At 36.0% G+C, this 16,955-nt stretch overlaps 3 protein-coding genes and 1 pseudogene across 3 annotated transcripts in view; 2 read left to right on the forward strand and 2 right to left on the reverse strand.

The window, feature by feature from the left end:
- The first annotated feature begins 332 nt into the window (after positions 1 to 332).
- On the forward strand, positions 333 to 1,273 carry LOC108374341 (uncharacterized; annotated as a pseudogene).
- A 72-nt stretch (positions 1,274 to 1,345) lies between these two features.
- Positions 1,346 to 8,252, reverse strand: dgt6 (dim gamma-tubulin 6). The gene is made up of 5 exons (XM_017630330.1): positions 7,694 to 8,252; positions 7,023 to 7,632; positions 6,505 to 6,930; positions 5,792 to 6,441; positions 1,346 to 1,719 (listed from the first exon to the last, which is right to left on the reverse strand). The coding sequence occupies exons 1-5, from the start codon at positions 7,943 to 7,945 to the stop codon at positions 1,489 to 1,491; spliced, it is 2,169 nt and encodes a 722-aa protein (XP_017485819.1). The 5' UTR covers positions 7,946 to 8,252; the 3' UTR covers positions 1,346 to 1,488.
- A 906-nt stretch (positions 8,253 to 9,158) lies between these two features.
- Positions 9,159 to 12,103, forward strand: LOC108374344 (spindle and kinetochore-associated protein 1-like). The gene is made up of 4 exons (XM_017630333.1): positions 9,159 to 9,760; positions 9,817 to 9,953; positions 11,397 to 11,569; positions 11,924 to 12,103. The coding sequence occupies exons 1-4, from the start codon at positions 9,365 to 9,367 to the stop codon at positions 12,082 to 12,084; spliced, it is 867 nt and encodes a 288-aa protein (XP_017485822.1). The 5' UTR covers positions 9,159 to 9,364; the 3' UTR covers positions 12,085 to 12,103.
- Positions 12,104 to 12,207: 104 nt separating this feature from the next.
- LOC108374343 (putative uncharacterized protein DDB_G0271606) overlaps positions 12,208 to 16,955 on the reverse strand; it is a 13,861-nt gene continuing 9,113 nt past the window's right edge. The window contains 4 exon segments of the mRNA XM_017630332.1: positions 12,208 to 12,986; positions 13,128 to 13,421; positions 13,423 to 14,445; positions 15,859 to 16,332. Coding sequence (XP_017485821.1) covers positions 12,822 to 12,986; positions 13,128 to 13,421; positions 13,423 to 14,445; positions 15,859 to 16,332 — 1,956 coding nt within the window. The 3' untranslated portion in view covers positions 12,208 to 12,821.

The following is a 16,955-nucleotide window of genomic DNA, read 5'->3' on the forward strand; positions in this document are numbered from 1 at the left end:
GACGAAGCACGGTCGCCGAAAGTGATTTCGACTCTATCGTCGCGCTTTGTCCGATAGAACAGTGACTTCACGGCTGACCAAAGTTTACTCACGCCCCCTTCACCTCCTAGCTTGGGATATAAGTAGCTTTGAATTTTACATTAGAAAAAGCTAATAAATTTTGACTCTCGATAGTGTTTTCATAAATTAAAAGTTATTTGTCTTTGAAGTTTAAAAAGCAAAATTTTAAGTGTGCAAAAGTTCAAAACATTTGAAAAAAAACAACATAACTGAAGAAACCCATAGTGAAAATAGCGATAGGCAAAGCGACTATAGGATAAATTGTTCAGTTTATGGAAAGCGATTTCCATTCTCCAGAGCAAACGCTTGAGCAGCAGCAGCAGATTGAATCCACTGAAGAGAAATCTTTAACTAGCATTGCTAGCGATCATTGTACACCGCAGAATAGTGAACAGCGTTTGATTCCTTTGACACAAGAAATTGTTAAGGCAATGATGGAATTTGACGGCTCCCAATCGAGTACGAGTCTTTCCGAAAAAAACTTTTATAACACTTTTTCCATAACAAGTTTGGTACGCGAAGAGGTGCAAAACATTTTGCAGGAACTATGTGTCACTGATCAGTTTATACGCAAGGAGGAAATTGATGCGCTGATCGAGCGCTGTCTGCGCGAAAAAGTGACAATCGACTGCAAGAGTACAACGACTAGTGCTGAATCTCTGCCGCCTGATAGTCAAGAGATCGAAGTAACGGTCGAAATGCTTAACGAGACAGATAAGAACAAATTAATCGTTGAGAATTTTCAAATATTGGAGCAACGCATCACAAACTTGGAGGAACGCATTTCAACTGTGCTGCAGACTGTCCGAAATTGCGCCATTTGCAAGCGAAAAAATTCAAAATCAACACGGAGATTATACGCGAAGAACTGCGAAATGTTGTGCAAAGAATGGTCGTAGATGAAGCCACAAAAGTCTTACCCACTTCTGAACTGAGATCGGCAATTGATGGTGATGTAAATGGAATAGCAACAAAAGCAACAATAAGCATCACTGGTACAGAAAAAGAGAGCACAGAAAATAAGATAAACCCATATGAGATTTATACTACGCACAACGCCAAAATGCAATGAATATATTGAATTACAAAAAATCGAAAGCCACCATGGAGCTTAACCAGCGACCACACTGACTCCACACATTAAGCCAATCGTCGTGAATTAGGCGAGATAGGATACAAGCCCAAACAAAAACCTACATTCATTGCCGAATAGGTGGTTTAAAGTTAATTATGGAAACATTTTAATCAAAATTTCATTGATATTAAGAAGAAATTTTAATTTATGCTCGAGTTGTAGTGTGGACTCGAAATATAAAAAGTCCAAACCTTCCAAAATTGTAATAAAATGCAAGTTTGTATGTTTGTGTGTATATATGTTATAAACTATGGGATGTGTGTGTTCGAATATGAATGTGGAATACTTAACAACTACATTGTAATATCTTTTAGCACAGTATCGCTTATATTGAATAAATCATCATCATCGCTTATTATCTGTATAGGTATCGAACATTTGGTCGTTTGTGCGCACACCTGAGTATTGACAAAATTTCGGTTATTTTCGCAATTTAACTCCGGGTTTCCTTCGTCCTCGGTCAGTAATACGCATCTGGTGGACAATTCCACTAGTTGTACAGCGGTTACACGTTCATCGGATTTCTATAAGTAGATATATTAAAAGCATTTTATATGCCTCAAAATATGGATGGTTTACATAAAAACTGTCATGAAATTTTATGCCAATAATTAATAGTTTTTGTGCTGATTTTCGTTGGAACGTAAACGCCATAAAAGAGATCTTAATGCCCTTATATTGGCGATTTTCCCATAACAAATTTATACAGTGACTCAAACAAATGACGTGTTATTTTTTTTTTAAATATTCGCTATGTTTTTCGAGCTGATTTTTTTTTTTTGCTATTTTTCTATAAAAATATCGTCCAAGCTTTAATCAAAACATTAAATAACAGTGTCTTTACAGAACTTGTAAAAATTCAACAAACTTTTATCAAATTTCAACGTTTAAATCTGAATCTTTAGAAAATTTTTGGGTATAGCCCATAATAAGTGGAAGTTTAACCAGCTGAAAAAAACGCGTGATGCAATTTCAAAAAAATGGCGTTGATTATTTGAAAATTTGAAAAATGTAAAGGTTTAGATTAAAAAGTTGAAATTTTGAAGAAAATTTTGTTGAATTAAATTTTATATAAAGTTTGAAATTGTGATTTATATGGTTTGGGTTAAAGCTTGGACGTAATTTTTATAGAAAAATTGCAAAAAAAAAGTTTGCTCGAAAAACATTAGATACGAATATTTAAAAAAAAGTCAACACGTGTTTGAGTCATGTATGTAAATAAACATACTAACCCAACCAACTCAACCTTACTAATGCCGGATAGTAATTTGTTAGAAAAAGTAATGCAAAATTTGTTGAACTATTAGCATTTTGGGTGCCATATTTTAAAACAGGGTTTCGTTTAAATGCTTAATTTAAATAATGAAAATGTATAAACATTTATATTAAGCTTGGTTAAAAATTTTGTGCGTCATTAAGGGACAAATTCACAGTGCGTAGTTAACTCAGAAGTGCAGTTAACTACAGATTTTCAGTGAATGATTTAATACATGTCTGTGTCGTTTTATCATAACATCTTAAGTCTAAAAATCGTGTTTGGAGATATAACGATTTTGTGTAAAATCTATTACGTTGGAGTTTTAGAAAATATTTTTAGCCAAGATGTAGTTTCGCTTATTTTAAGACAAAGCAGACTGATTTTGAGAAATATTTCCTTTAGAAGTATATTTTTTTCGTTGTTTTGTATTTAAGATGTTTTGTGAAACGAGATTACAAAAAAAAGATGCCTTAATTAGACTTAAGATTTTGTCACGAAAGAGATACAAGAGTTCTAAAATTTATAATGGACAAAGAGCTTCTGTAAAATTGAAACAAGTAAGTAAATGGATATACGATTTTTGTTTTATTTCTTTCTTTAACAAAAACTCGTAAACTAAAAATATACATTTTCAGTTCTTATTTCTTTATTTAAAATAATAATAATTTCATAGTATTTAATAAGTAAAAAAAAAATATTCAAGTTTTTCAATTAAGTTTGGGAATACTTTGTTGCAAAATAAATAATTATTCGTTATTTTCATCGTATTCGGTTAAATCTGGATGACAATCTAACATATCTTCTGATGTTAAATTCATATAGAAGTCTATAAATTTAATCCACTAGCGGCAACATGTTTATGAAATCACTTTTCTTTTTAGTGTTAATTTTTATTGGTGAGACGGAGCAATTTTTTAAATCCTTTATTTTGACGCAATTGATTCCTCGCTTAGTTATATTGATGCATTTGAAAGGATCTTCTTCACTTAAAGATGTTTTAAAATATATGTTACCATATTCCTTGGTAATCTGAACCATTTAATGTCATGCCAATTGAATTTATCACCGTTGTCATCTACTTTTCGCCAAGTAAATACATTTTTTGATGCGTGTGCAAAATCTAATATATTCGATTGATCCATTTCAGTAACGAAAATTTTTTTCTTTACTCCGACTGTTCTTACGAATTGGTACCAATCAAGGGGATGATGGATTTTTATTGAAGATTTCGTTTTCTTTTTCTCTATCGCAGCATGGTCACTATCGCATTCCATGTGCGTGTGACCAGGGACCATGAATTTATGATCTATAATGGTTACATTGTTTTCTAATTGCATGAAAACAGCAAACATAGTTGCAATGAAGGAATTTTTATTTTGACCTGGGCAGCAATCACTGTAGAAAACAACATGATTTGCATTTGCATTTATTTGCAATAAATGAGTGAATACGCATGAAGCTATTTCGTTTCCACCTCTTTTGGCTATTGCTTCATGCCACATGTAGCATATTGGTTGATTTGTTGCAATGTCATGCATCGTAAGATTAAAGGTCCATAATGGCCTTTTATAGAATGACAGTGAAGTTCTCAACAGAGGTGTAGGAAGGCACTGCTGAAGATCAAAACAAAACACTTTTAGTGTAGTATCATTTAAAGATTTTCCCTTATCATTTTTTTTGGAATCATAAGCTTGTTGCGCTAGATCGAGATGTTTGGTTTGCTCTAATTTTAGAGATTCAAGTTCTTCAGATTTGGCAACTTGTATTTTACATTGAAGCAAATCACATTTGTGGCAGGTGTCAACTTTAGGTTTTTTAAATTTTAAATTAAGTGTTCCAAACAGTTGAGCAAATTTTGAAAGCGATACGGAATGGTCGTATTTATCTCCATAGAGGCGATGAATTTCAGCTACAGACAAATCCCTCGGCAGATAACGGTAGATAAGATAGATAGTGCGACTCATATGACGGAAAGCTTTTTATGAAATTTAAAATTTCTTTTTCTTTTGCCATAGAAAGTTTTCTAGAGCACGTATGCTTTCCGCGCAAATCTCCACTGACACTACATCCTTCAAGTTTTGCTTTCGCAACCGTTTTTATGAGTTGTTCTGCCTCAGATAACGTAAATCTAAAGCATTTTTGGCAAACCGAAATTCTATTACCACCAACCTCTAAAAAATAATAGTATGTATGCACTCTGCTTCGAGGATTTCTTTCATGCTTAACTCTTTTAATAGTGTTCGTTTCTTGAATTTCAATCAAGCCAGTAACATACGCCTTACGTAAGTTATAGGAGCCTTGCCCCCAATACTGCTTGTGTATTAATTGCTGTTCCTCGTATGTTATTCTATCAGCGCATCTTTTTCTGCAAGATTCCAGCGGGCGCACAACACGAGCAGGAACAATTTTTCCAGCTGTTGAAGTATAACTTTCCCGTGGTTTCATAATTCTTTTCGCGACGTGTGTGAGCTTTTCTTTAGTACCACTTCATTTGCAACACTTCGAATTTTCCTAAATTTACATAAATTTTTATTATTACCAGCCAATAAATGAGTGTGTATGTAGTAAAACACTTACAACTTCGCTTTCTGCATCTGAGCTGGGCGCAGTAAAATTACTTATATTAAAACTAGGATCAACAACCGAATCATCACTAGAAAAATCAACATTACTCACATACTCACATACATACTAATATGGCAAATAGATTTTTACTTTCCATTGTTATAAGCAAATAGTCTTAACTTAACAACTCAACAGCCTTTCAGCAACTGAACAGCTTATGTAGAAAAATATACGAAATGAACACGCACAAAAACAAACTTATGTTAATTTAAAACACCGTTATCGTCAAACGAAAATTTAGCAGAGACTTAAGATGTTCTGCAAAACGACACATTTTACCTATTGGATAATATTAATTTTATCCTAAGCACTTATGCCCATTTAAGTGATGGAAATCTGGAAAGTTATTTTATGCATAAACGCCTAAGTAAACATATGATGTTTCATTATATTAAATCTGTTAAAAATTGTCTAGTATATATTGAATTTATGTTGACCTAAGTTTTTATGAAATAATCTTTAATATCAGATAAGACATTTCAAATAACTTAGCTTTACTTAAGATATTTTTGGTGAAGGAAATGTATTCAAAAAGTTTGGACGTTGAAAAGTTAACCGTGATAACTTCTTCGAAAAACGAAAAATTTGAAAACGAATTGGATCCAAATGTGGATTGTAAAAAGACGAACCATAATATGACATTAACTCCATTTTGACTTAACTGAACTTAAGATGTTATAATATATGGCCACAGATGTGTATTTGGTACTTACATTAACGGAAATTGCATTTTCCTGCATTGTTATGTCATTTAATTTAAGTTTTGGCGTTTCGCTCCATTCCACTGCAGGCGGTACAAGTGGATCTAGCCGCCCTGATGGACTAGTGCTCATATTGGCGATATTCAGACAATCACCTTGGACCTTCTGCACCGCTGAAAGTCGTCTTGAGAAAAAGACTTTTGCCTTTGTGCCACCACTTCCACTACTACTGCTTATCGCTTCGAGTAACTGTGTACGAGGAATGCGAGTTCGGTCATTGGAATTAAAGGGGGTGTAGGGTGATGTGCTATAACGTTGCTGGCCCCTATGCGCATTACTAGTGTCTATATCAGTTGTGCGATCTATGCTTTTATTCAGGGTGGCACTAATATTATTCGTATTCATTGCTTTCTCGGCTATTGGAACTGGTTCAGATTCCAAATCATTGTGAAAAATGTTTTGGCGTTCTCGCCAACTTGTACTCAACAAAGCAGTCGATGATGAAGTATTATTTAAAGTTTTGCGTTGTGCACGTGCAGTACGTGCAGTATGAATGGTGCGCAATAAATGCATTGAATCGATAACGCGTGATTTGTTCAAGGTATTATTCATTTCAACGGAAGTGTTTTTAGCTGCTTGTTTACGTGCGGAGCGCGGCAAAACTATGAATATAAAAATTTACTTCTACAGATTACTTACATTTTAACTAGAAATGCTAGATATACCTGAAACATTTCCGTAAAATGAGTCTGACATAAATTTCACTTGTACATCGGCGAAAAGTGGTAAGCGCATACTATCCATACGAGCACCATTTTGCGTTTCCAATTTTATTGGGGGTGTGCAAACATACTTCATCATTAAAGAAGTGCAATCGTCGGTCGACTCTCCTGGAGTCGGTTTTCGCGGATTACAATGTTTTTTCATCTGTGAATTTAAAAACAGTTGAAAACTTGTGATTTGTTTTTCTAATTGTTGGTATTCATATTTTAGTGTAGATAACTCTGATGTAACTAGTTCGCCACAACTTCTTGACTGCTCTACTTCATTGAAAGCATTTTCTAAGTCTGGTTGAATTATATTAAATGTAACGATGAGTTCATACAATTTGACATCGTCCATGGATTTTGCACTGGGATGCAGAAATGTTTCTAAATGGAATATATTCAATATAGTTTTTGTTTCGTACAAAGAATTATATTATATACGTATGTAAATACATTCAAATATAATTGATATTTACCTAAGTTTTCAGCATTAGTTGCATCACCAATTTTCTGTATTGCCTGTCGCACACGACTTTTATCGAATTTCATTTCCGCTTCTCTCAGTTGAAATTTCTCCATGAGCTGCTTCAAACCCACGAGTGGTTGTTCTAATTTGCGAACCATGTCAGAATCTTTGGCGAACGTATCTTGAAATAATTCCTTATTCGATTTCTCATACAACACTATAAATTGCTCATTGCATAATTGTGCTTTGCTTTTGCCTGTTTCTTGAGCCAACGTATCCAATATATTATTTAATTGCTGGGTTTTGTCACGTAATTGCACTATTAGCTCATCCACATTACTGATATAAGCTGAAGCATAATGTTTGAAGAATGCATTTTGTTTTCGCATGCGCTTTAAATTTAGGTCAGCGACATGTCCTGCTTCAACCTCTGCACCTAATAATTTCTCTCGATGGCCGATCTGCTCCTGGACCACAAATGTTACAAAATCCAATAAAAATATTATAAACTTTTTACCACCCGGCATGACAACTAAGTACGACTTGATGTCACCCCAATGCAGTTTATGTTTCTCATTCAAATATTTCAAGTATTCCACAGTGCTTGTTCGGAAACTTGCCTCGGAACGTTTATCTGTTATGGGCCAATAGAAGCGTTTTTTGAACTCGACCGCANCTTGCCTCGGAACGTTTATCTGTTATGGGCCAATAGAAGCGTTTTTTGAACTCGACCGCATCCAGCAAACAAAAAAGATAGTGCATAACGTGAAAAAACGCCTGAGGATTGGGTTTTATAAACATTTCTTCGCTCAAACATTTTCGTAGATCATCTGTAGGCGGTTGCAATAGGCCCAACCCGCGTAGCTTCTTGTACAATTTTTCACTGAGATCTCGTTCTTCCGCACGCTGTACGGCGATAATTGTACGATCCATTGCGATAAATAATTGCTCTACACATTGAATCTGCACATTATGCTCAAAGATATGAGAATACGTGACAATTTTCCCGATAAATTAAGTTCTTAGCGCGGATAATTTTTCTAATTGCACCCAGAAAAACTTCTGGCATTTTCAAATTGGAATTTTTACTAAAATTTGTTCACAATTTTTAACACTATTGTGAATGTGGCAATTTGTGAATGATCGGTTAGAGTGTTGAGAAATGCTTAAATTTATACAACGTATTGCTGATTACGTTTTCAAAATCGTAGTAATCAAGGCGAATTTATACAAGGTGGTCTTGAAGGTGATGTTACTTGCTGTATTTTTTTGTAAGCGAGCGACAAAAGAACGCTCAACTCGGGTAAAATTTCTGCCGGTAGCTGGCAAGAAACATGTGATTTCGCTGTGAAAACTTTTTTCAAACGTTTTTGTTGCTGTGAAAAAGAAAAGTTTAGCATTTTTCTCAAATCCATGATTTTGTGATAAAGAATATCATTGTCTTAAACTCACACTGACATTGAATTTTTCATTTTCACTGCACCATTTCATTGAACGCGAATTGGCTCCAATGTCTAGGATTCTAGACAGCTTATTTGAAAAACCGTTAATTTGTAAGAGGTTAATACTTAAAAAATTATCAATAACATAACATTCACAGCCACTGTTAATATTCGTGGGAGGATCTATTGATTTTAGATTGTTCCGCTTGCGTTACGTTACGTGCATTATAACCATTTGCATTCATTTCCCATACAATAGACAATTAAGTGACAGTTCACTCCGTTCCGTTACTTCCATTATAACCCAGGCATTAGACAGTAAATCAACTCGCTACTTTTCCGTGCGTTCATGCGTTGACATTTGAAATTAGATTGGTGGATATGCTTAAAAGCTGTTTTTTTTTTGTTTACAATGAAAGATGCGTAACAGCAAATTTTTTAACGCGTCAGCGCTAAAACGGATGCAATGCCGTAGCAAATAAAAGCAAAGAACGTAAATTTAACTTCTTTGATAAAAGTATGTATCTTCAGATTTAAGACAGACCTCCATAGCATGTGTATCTTTATGCGTGCGTTTGACATTTACGCTTAGAAGTCAAAAATCATTCAATTTTCTTACATTTTCTGCCATAAAAATTTATATATTAAATTTTTCTGTCAAACCCCATTTAGCCGCGTTAACTCATTTACGTCTTGGTTTTCCGTTGCGTCTTTTTAAAGTTTCGATCAGGATCAATTTGAAGGTTAAATTTTTTTGCATAAGATAAGCTCACAATAGAAAATTGTGCATCGTAAACTCCCTGCTTATTTTAAGTGTATATTTTGAAAGTTGATTCAATTTTTTATTTACAGAGCAAATACCTCAACTGTTAATTTAATAGGCGATAATTGATTTGTGGTCAGCATAATTATGGAAGAGATAACTTTTTTAATCAATGAAAAGATATCAATGATTGAAGAATTCATCGCTTTGAGTTTAAGGCGTGAGAAGGTACAATATGTAGCATCCACGCTCATTAAAGAGGCCAAGGAATTAAATTTGGTTATGGACAAGTTACAAAAGGCAGTGAAAGAAGATCTAGAGAAAGTAAACGAAAATCATGGACGTTTAATAAAACGTATGCAGCTGCAACAAGACGCTATTATTAAATATGTTCTAGCGGAGCGGCGACGTAAAATGCAAGAAGCTGAGTTACGAGATAAAGAAATGCTTGCAGCTGTCACTGCTTCCAATGTTCCACGAACGGTTGAAAAAATGTCTGCAAGCGTCTTGGAAAAATGTATGAGTGGACTCAAATTGCATTCTGTAAGTCTGGTTTCCTTTGTTATTGATTCGCCGATTTAAAACTATTTTAATTTCAGAACGTCTTCACGCCAATAACGTTAAAAAATTATAAAAATTCGCCAATGGTAAAACATAGACCCATCAACCCAATTCCGTTTAAGTTTCTTGATTTTGAGTACCGTATAACAGTGGAGCAATTCGAGTCCATTCCAAAGTAAGAAAGTGTATAAACTAACATGAATTAAAACTTTCCAGATTTTCAGTAACACAAACATGGCGACATTACAAGTAGATTAGTGGCATCGCAAATTTGTAAAATGTTACACATCTTCACTCGTATTGAGTACTAGTACAAAAATTACTCCAAATCAAACCATTACAAATTAATAGTACATATGTGTATGTTACTTTGTTACTTTGACCTAAAAACAAACATTCATATTTCTGCAAAGTTTGATAGGAAAGCAATTGGGTTGTTCACACTGGCCTGATTATCATGTTATCTGATGTGGTTTTCTTTTATTCATGCTACAACAATAACATACACTACAGAATAATAATTTTCAACCAGATAACCTGATAACCAGGCAAGTGTGAACAATCCAAATGACTGCAAAAATCGAAATCCGTTTCTTGGTGTACAATCATAAAAACTCACCGAAAACTTTAATCCTGCTGAAGTGACAGTTCTAGAGATGAAACGTACTCCCAATTGACATTCCCTGCTGGTCTGCATACCCGGGACGACTTTGTTTATTTTTATTGTTACCACGACAGTCGGAGTATACTTCACGGGAATGACTCAGAATCAGAATTTAACAGCGACTGTCACTCCAGCAATAACTCTTTGAGGAATTTGTATGCTCTTACATATATCCGGCCGAGGACTGTCCCCTCTGCGGCATTCCCCAAAACTCCTTGGCGACTTTCTTTGCCATTATATTGTTGTTGTAATAGCATAAAAAATCCCAATGAGTTTTGTGAAATACTGCTGAATAAATCTGGCTTATTCCTGTTACCTAGACGCAAATGTCATGGAGTTTCTTTTCGCTTATAGCGAAAGCAAAGGGCTCATACATAGATATAAAATATTAGTAAGTCTCTGAAGCAATAAATAAAAATAACTTTTCAGATATATGCGAGGTCGGGAATNGTGCAAAAATCGAAATCCGTTTGTTGGTGTACAATCATAAAAACTCACCGAAAACTTTAATCCTGCTGATGTGACAGTTCTAGAGATGAAACGTACTCCCAATTGACATTCCCTGCTGGTCTGCATACCCGGGACGACTCTGTTTATTTTTATTGTTACCGGTCGGGGTATACATCACGGGAATGAGTCAGAATCAGATTTTAACAGCGACTGTCACTCCAGCAATAACTGTATGCTCTTACATATATCCAGCCGAGGACTGTCCCCTCTGCGGCATTCCCCAAAACTCCTTGGCGACTTTCTTTGCCATTATATTGTTGTTGTAATAGCATTAAAAATCCCAATGAGTTTTGTGAAATACTGCTGAATAAATTGGTTTATTCCTGTTACCTAGACGCAAATGTCATGGAGTTTCTTTTTCGCTTATAGCGAAAGCAAAGGGCTCATACATAGATATAAAATATTAGTAAGTCCCTGAAGCAATAAATAAAAATAACTTTTCAGATATATGCGAGGTCGGGAATGTATTGACGAACTTCGCAATTTTCTGGATACTGTGGTGGTACCATGTTTCAATAAAAAGTACCAATTAATACATCGCCAGCGAAGTACCGTACGCAATACCCATGATTTGGAACTGTGGAAAGTGTACAATCAACAAGCTTCTTATGTGCCAGGTACTATACATACATCGACCAATTGCACAACCGCCTATCTTACGGCACTCAAATTTTACAGGAGAGCGAAAAAACTAATTTTCTTGAAAGGCATTGACTTGAAAGACGGTATTTTCTCTAACTTTTGTTTTACAAATCTGTTGTTTAAAACGTAACGAGTTTACGATTTTTGTACATAAATTTCGATGCCTGGGATTCCCATTTTAGCCTGAATTCCCAGTTTTGCCACAACCGAGATTTAGGCGGTTTTGCAACTGGTCGATGGGCGGTTCTGCAAAAGCATCGTCGATATATTTACATACGTATATAAATAAAATAAACCATGTGAAAATAAACTTTTTTTTCTTCCTACAGGGCGGAATTTCATTACGGCCGGTGATATTTCACAACAAATGCACAAAATGTTGGATAAAAAACAACAAAACCGCATAGTAATGCTGAGGCATTTAGGTGTTCTGCAAGAACAGAGAGTTGGCCAAACTGTGTGCTATATATGGAATGCAGATGCGCATTAGCTATAATGGTTAAGATGTANGGCGAAAAAACTAATTTTCTTGAAAGGCATTGACTTGATAGGCGGTATTTTCTCTAACTTTTGTTTTACAAATCTGTTGTGTAAAACGTAACGAGCTTACGGTTTTTGTACATAAATTTCGATGCCTGGAATTCCCATTTTAGCCTGAATTCCCATTTTTGCCACAACCGAGATTTAGGCGGTTTTGCAACTGGTCGATGGGCGGTTCTGCAAAAGCATCGTCGATATATTTACATACTTATATAATTAAAATAAACCTTGTGAAAATAAACTTTTTTTCTTCCTACAGGGCGGAATTTCATTACGGCCGGTGATATTTCACAACAAATGCACAAAATGTTGGATAAAAAACAACAAAACCGCATAGTAATGCTGAGGCATTTAGGTGTGCTGCAAGAACAGAGAGTTGGCCAAACTGTGTGCTATATATGGAATGCAGATGCGCATTAGCTATAATGCTTAAGATGTAAAAAATAAATAATTTTAAATTGTTAAATTTGCGATTGTATTTATAACTACCAATAGATATGTGGGCAAATTATCCCTCATTTACTTACCCTGCAGTTGCATCTTTTTCATTGTATGTAACAAATATAAACACAAGCTCCATGCTTAAATAAGTTTTAAATTAAATAAATAAATATTGTATTTTACAACACTACAAAAATGTATTATTTTTAAAAACTATTAATTTTTGTTGCATTTCCATAGGTCAAATCACTCCTCATTTGTAGCTGTGTCTTTTTGGTTCTCATTATTGGATACTTCAACGGACGAAGATACCTCGAACATATCATCCTCCGTTGTTGTATTGTTATCGTGTTCTGCGCTTGCATCCTCTACGGTGCCCTTTTTCACCATATCAGAGCGTTTTTGCAGGCGCTATACATAAGTAAAGGATAAATATAAAATCAAAACATTAATGTTCTTGTAAATATGTATCGGGTACTTAAAAAATTACAATTTTTAATTATGTAAATATGTAATATTTTTCTTTAGTATAACAAGGTCGACACAACTTACCGCTTCTCCAGCACTCTCATCGTCGGGCACGAATATCCGGAGTGGTGCGTCAGCGCCTAGCTGCTGCTGCACTAAACGTTGGTGCTCGTGAAATGCCGCCGAGGCTGGGTCTTGCGACTGTTGTTGATGGCGAGTATGTTGTTGATGTTGTAATTCTTGCTGTTGCAATTGCTGCTGATGTAGCTGCTGCTCCTGTACTTGATGTAGCTGCTGTTCCTGTAGTTGTTGATGCAGTTGCTGCTGTTCTTGCAACTGTAGGTGCAGTTGCTGCTGTTGCTGCAACTCTTGCTGCTGACAGTTCTTGTTGTTGCTGCTGTTGTTGCAACGCTAACAAGTGCTGTTGCTGCTGTTGGAAAACATACTGCTGCTTTTCTTGCTCAGCCTCTATTTCCAGTCGCTGCGCTTCCTCTTCGGCGTACGCCTGCAGCAGCTGTGAATTGTCTTGGCCATCGTTGTCATAATAATTGGACACAACAAAACCCCCCTCAGGTGCTGCAGATGTGGCAGTAAGGGCAGCGGCGTGTGGATGCAAGCTGTAATGTGCTGCTGATTGCTCACCCAAGGCAGGCGCAGCGATGAGCGCTGCGAATTGTGGAGCACTATCCAGCACTGGATGAATATTATGATGTGGATCTTTGGCAGCCTGCAAGATTTGACCATCACTGGCAATTTCTTGCGTCAGGTCGGCATTAACATAACCGGCTTGTAACAGACTGGCGCTGGGCTGGAAGAGCTGTTGCTGCTGTTGATGCTGTGTGTACAGTTGATTGGATTGTGTGACTAGATAGGTGGGGTCGTAGATGGGCGCAGATGCTGCATGTACGGCGGCAACATTGGCACTAACAAGCGGTTGAAGTTGCGCTTGTTGTGTAAATTGAATTGGATAAATCTCTGGTGTGGCCACCTCTTGGGCACCGATTATCTGCACTAGGGGTTGAGCAGGTACAATGAAATTGGATTGTACATCCACAGGCAGTGGTTTGCCATTGCTGGGCTGATTGAAGGGCTCCGTGGCCGGACGCAATTGTGCGGCTGGTAGGGATGGATCTGGATCGGGAGCGAAGAGTTTCTGCGAGCCAGAAAGTGGGTCACGAATAGTTTGATCATTGGTGTGCTCTTCTGTGACTTGATACTGATTCTCGATGTTGGGGTTAGTTAGAGTTTGGTGGTAGGTTTGTGGCTGTGATTTTGGTGGCAAATAGGATTCCTGTAGATGATTTTCAGGCAAGGAAAGATTAGGTGCAGGTATTGTGTGAATGGGTGCAAAGTGATCGTTGTCATGGTCATGCTCGGTGATGAAGTTGCTGTGTGTCTCCGACTGTAAGTTAAGTGATAGTTTAATGTTGTTGGTCGAATGTTGTTGTGCATGGAAGTGTGTTTATCAGAGCTGGGAGTTATATACGAATAATCCGGATATTCGAATATGTGATTAAAAAAAACCAAATATTCAGATATTAACCGGATATGGGATATTACCCGGATATCCGGATATACGAATACACGGATAGTCCCAGCTTTATTTTCTATATCTGTGAATTTTCGTCGAAACAACTAATGTGATTTTGAAGTTTTAAATTGTAGATGGAAAATATTTTCTTATGTATGAAAAAAAATAACAGCGATAATATCCCGGCCAGCATTTTCTATTGCGGAAGTTACTAATTCGACACGATATTTCTATGGAAATCAGCGCCGATGATATTGCTACTTTTTCGAATTCTTAACCGCTCTCGGGGGAGAACTGTTCCACCAAGACGTCACGTCTTTATGAAACGAAAGCGATACAGCAATTAGGAACTATTTCGATAAGAATAATAGTAACTTGTGCGATAAAGTTTGAAGTGTTAAAGAAGATTCTTGGGTTGGATAAATTTTTGATAAAACGCATTGTGAAATTTGGGATACTTTTGTGCTTGCAACCACAGCCGCAGAGTTAAGCCATTTTCATTCTACTTTCTGATCAGATTACTAGCTCAAACGTACCCATCCCAGTAGATAATTTCAGGAGTTAAAAGCACTTTCGAAAGGCCTTCCACTATAAATTCCTTTCTCCTTTCTGTTTTGTATGGAGTGGCACAAATTGAAGGGCTTCCTCTTTCGCTACCCACAGAAGGCCTTCCAGAAGGGCTTTTATAGGACATACTTCAGAAGGCCTTTTGGAGGAGTTCTTTAAAGTTGCTTCTTTAATTTATAAAAATCATACGTCTTTAAAGTATTTACTTAAGGTTTATATCAAATATGTGTTATTGTAACTTAAAATTTTTATTGGAATTCATTTGTAATGTTAGATAATATAAATGTATGTATTCGCGTAAATTGCAAATGGATAAGCCCTTCTAAAAGGCATGCAAGGCAGAACTTCTTGGGAAGGCCTCTTAGGATTGCTTGCACGTTATTTGAAAAATCAAAAAGAATTGAGAAAATAAAAATATGTACGTTTCAAAACTTTAAAGGGCAAAAATCGTCAAGGCATCTTTAAGAAGATAGAAAAGCGACAGAAATGTTTTTTGATTTTGTGAGTAACTATCGCTTTGCTAACTTCCAATAGTGACGAAGAAGTGACATCGTGGCGATAGGCGATAAAATTCTCTTCCGTTTGCTGGTAGGGATATTAAATATTGTATAGAAACACTAATTTTAAAGGGATAAATACTGAAATCGTGCTAAGTAGTTTTGACAAATATTCACAGATTTGGTTTTTAACAATAACCATTTTTTTCTAAACACTTACTGGCAATTGTTGCGCTTCATTGCCCAATGGCGGATAGGCAATATTATTTGTGACTGGTACTTCAAAGCGGAATGGCACTTCGTAGCTGGTAGCTGGCTTATGTTTCGGCTTTGTATTAGCCAATTTAATTTTAAGCGGTTTACGTTGCAATGGTTTGTGTCCAATTGGGGCACTTTTCAAATATACCGGACCAGTAAGTTTAATTGGCCGCACGCCACGTAAATGATTGGGACCGTATCGTAGTTGCGAGTTACGTCCACCTTTTAGTACAAGTGGCACTGGCTGATCGCTGCGTATCTGTACCATCAATGTGCGTTGCTTACCACCGACAAGGGCGGCTTTATTGCGGCCGAGCGCTATTTGTTTAGCACTCTTTCCGGCCCACAGGGGATAGATTAGGGGGCGTTTGACGAGTGGCAGGTCACACGTGGCTAGCACCAGAATGGTAACGAACAGGAAATTTGAGAAAATAACCTATAAGTAAAGTTAAGAAAATTGTTGAATATTTTCGTTTCGACTAAGAAATGTTCAAATAAAAAAATAAAAAATTAATTGATGTACATTAAGGTTATCCATGACATACATTTGTAAGTGTGAAGTTTAGTTTTTGTTTATAATTTGATATATTAAAAAAGTCACACGATTCTGTTAATTTAGATAACTGCTTATATGATTAATATGTATTTTATTATAGGAATTTGAAAAAAAAACACCCATCCATATTACCCCATAACAGGGAATCCATTAATACATAACTACAATCTAGCCTAAAATTGAGCATAATAACTGTATAAAGTACACAAACACTTCCGACAGTCATTGCACTTTACGAATGACCTTCTCGTAGCGGGGCCAATTGTTACAAATTGTTCGTTGACCATTGGCTAGATCTTGGCGCATGCGTGGAATGAAAGTGAAATGCGCGGATTAGCAGATGTGTGCAGCGCAAATCGTTCAAACTTCAACGGTTTTTGTACGTGAGCAATTAAGTGTAGAAATGTATGCATATACATACATACATACATATGTACATAAATATATATGTATTAATATGTACATACATATCTATATACAATATAAGTATTTAATCGTACGCG

The sequence above is a fragment of the Rhagoletis zephyria genome, unplaced genomic scaffold, assembly GCF_001687245.7.
Source record: "Rhagoletis zephyria isolate East Lansing unplaced genomic scaffold, Rhagoletis_zephyria_1.1 Rzeph_scaffold_07613, whole genome shotgun sequence".
Lineage (NCBI taxonomy): Eukaryota > Metazoa > Arthropoda > Insecta > Diptera > Tephritidae > Rhagoletis > Rhagoletis zephyria.

Bases quoted from the DNA above. Each gene is read 5' to 3' on its own strand.
- dgt6 (XM_017630330.1), bottom strand. From the start codon at position 7,945: ATGGATCGTACAATTATCGCCGTACAGCGTGCGGAAGAACGAGATCTC. The intron at 6,931-7,022 runs GTAAATATCAAT...TATTCCATTTAG, and splicing joins AACTAATGCTGAAAACTTAG to AAACATTTCTGCATCCCAGT. The intron at 6,442-6,504 runs GTATATCTAGCA...TTATATTCATAG, and splicing joins ATTTTACGGAAATGTTTCAG to TTTTGCCGCGCTCCGCACGT.
- LOC108374344 (XM_017630333.1), top strand. From the start codon at position 9,365: ATGGAAGAGATAACTTTTTTAATCAATGAAAAGATATCAATGATTGAA. The intron at 9,761-9,816 runs GTAAGTCTGGTT...TTTTAATTTCAG, and splicing joins GTGGACTCAAATTGCATTCT to AACGTCTTCACGCCAATAAC. The intron at 9,954-11,396 runs GTAAGAAAGTGT...ATAACTTTTCAG, and splicing joins CAATTCGAGTCCATTCCAAA to ATATATGCGAGGTCGGGAAT.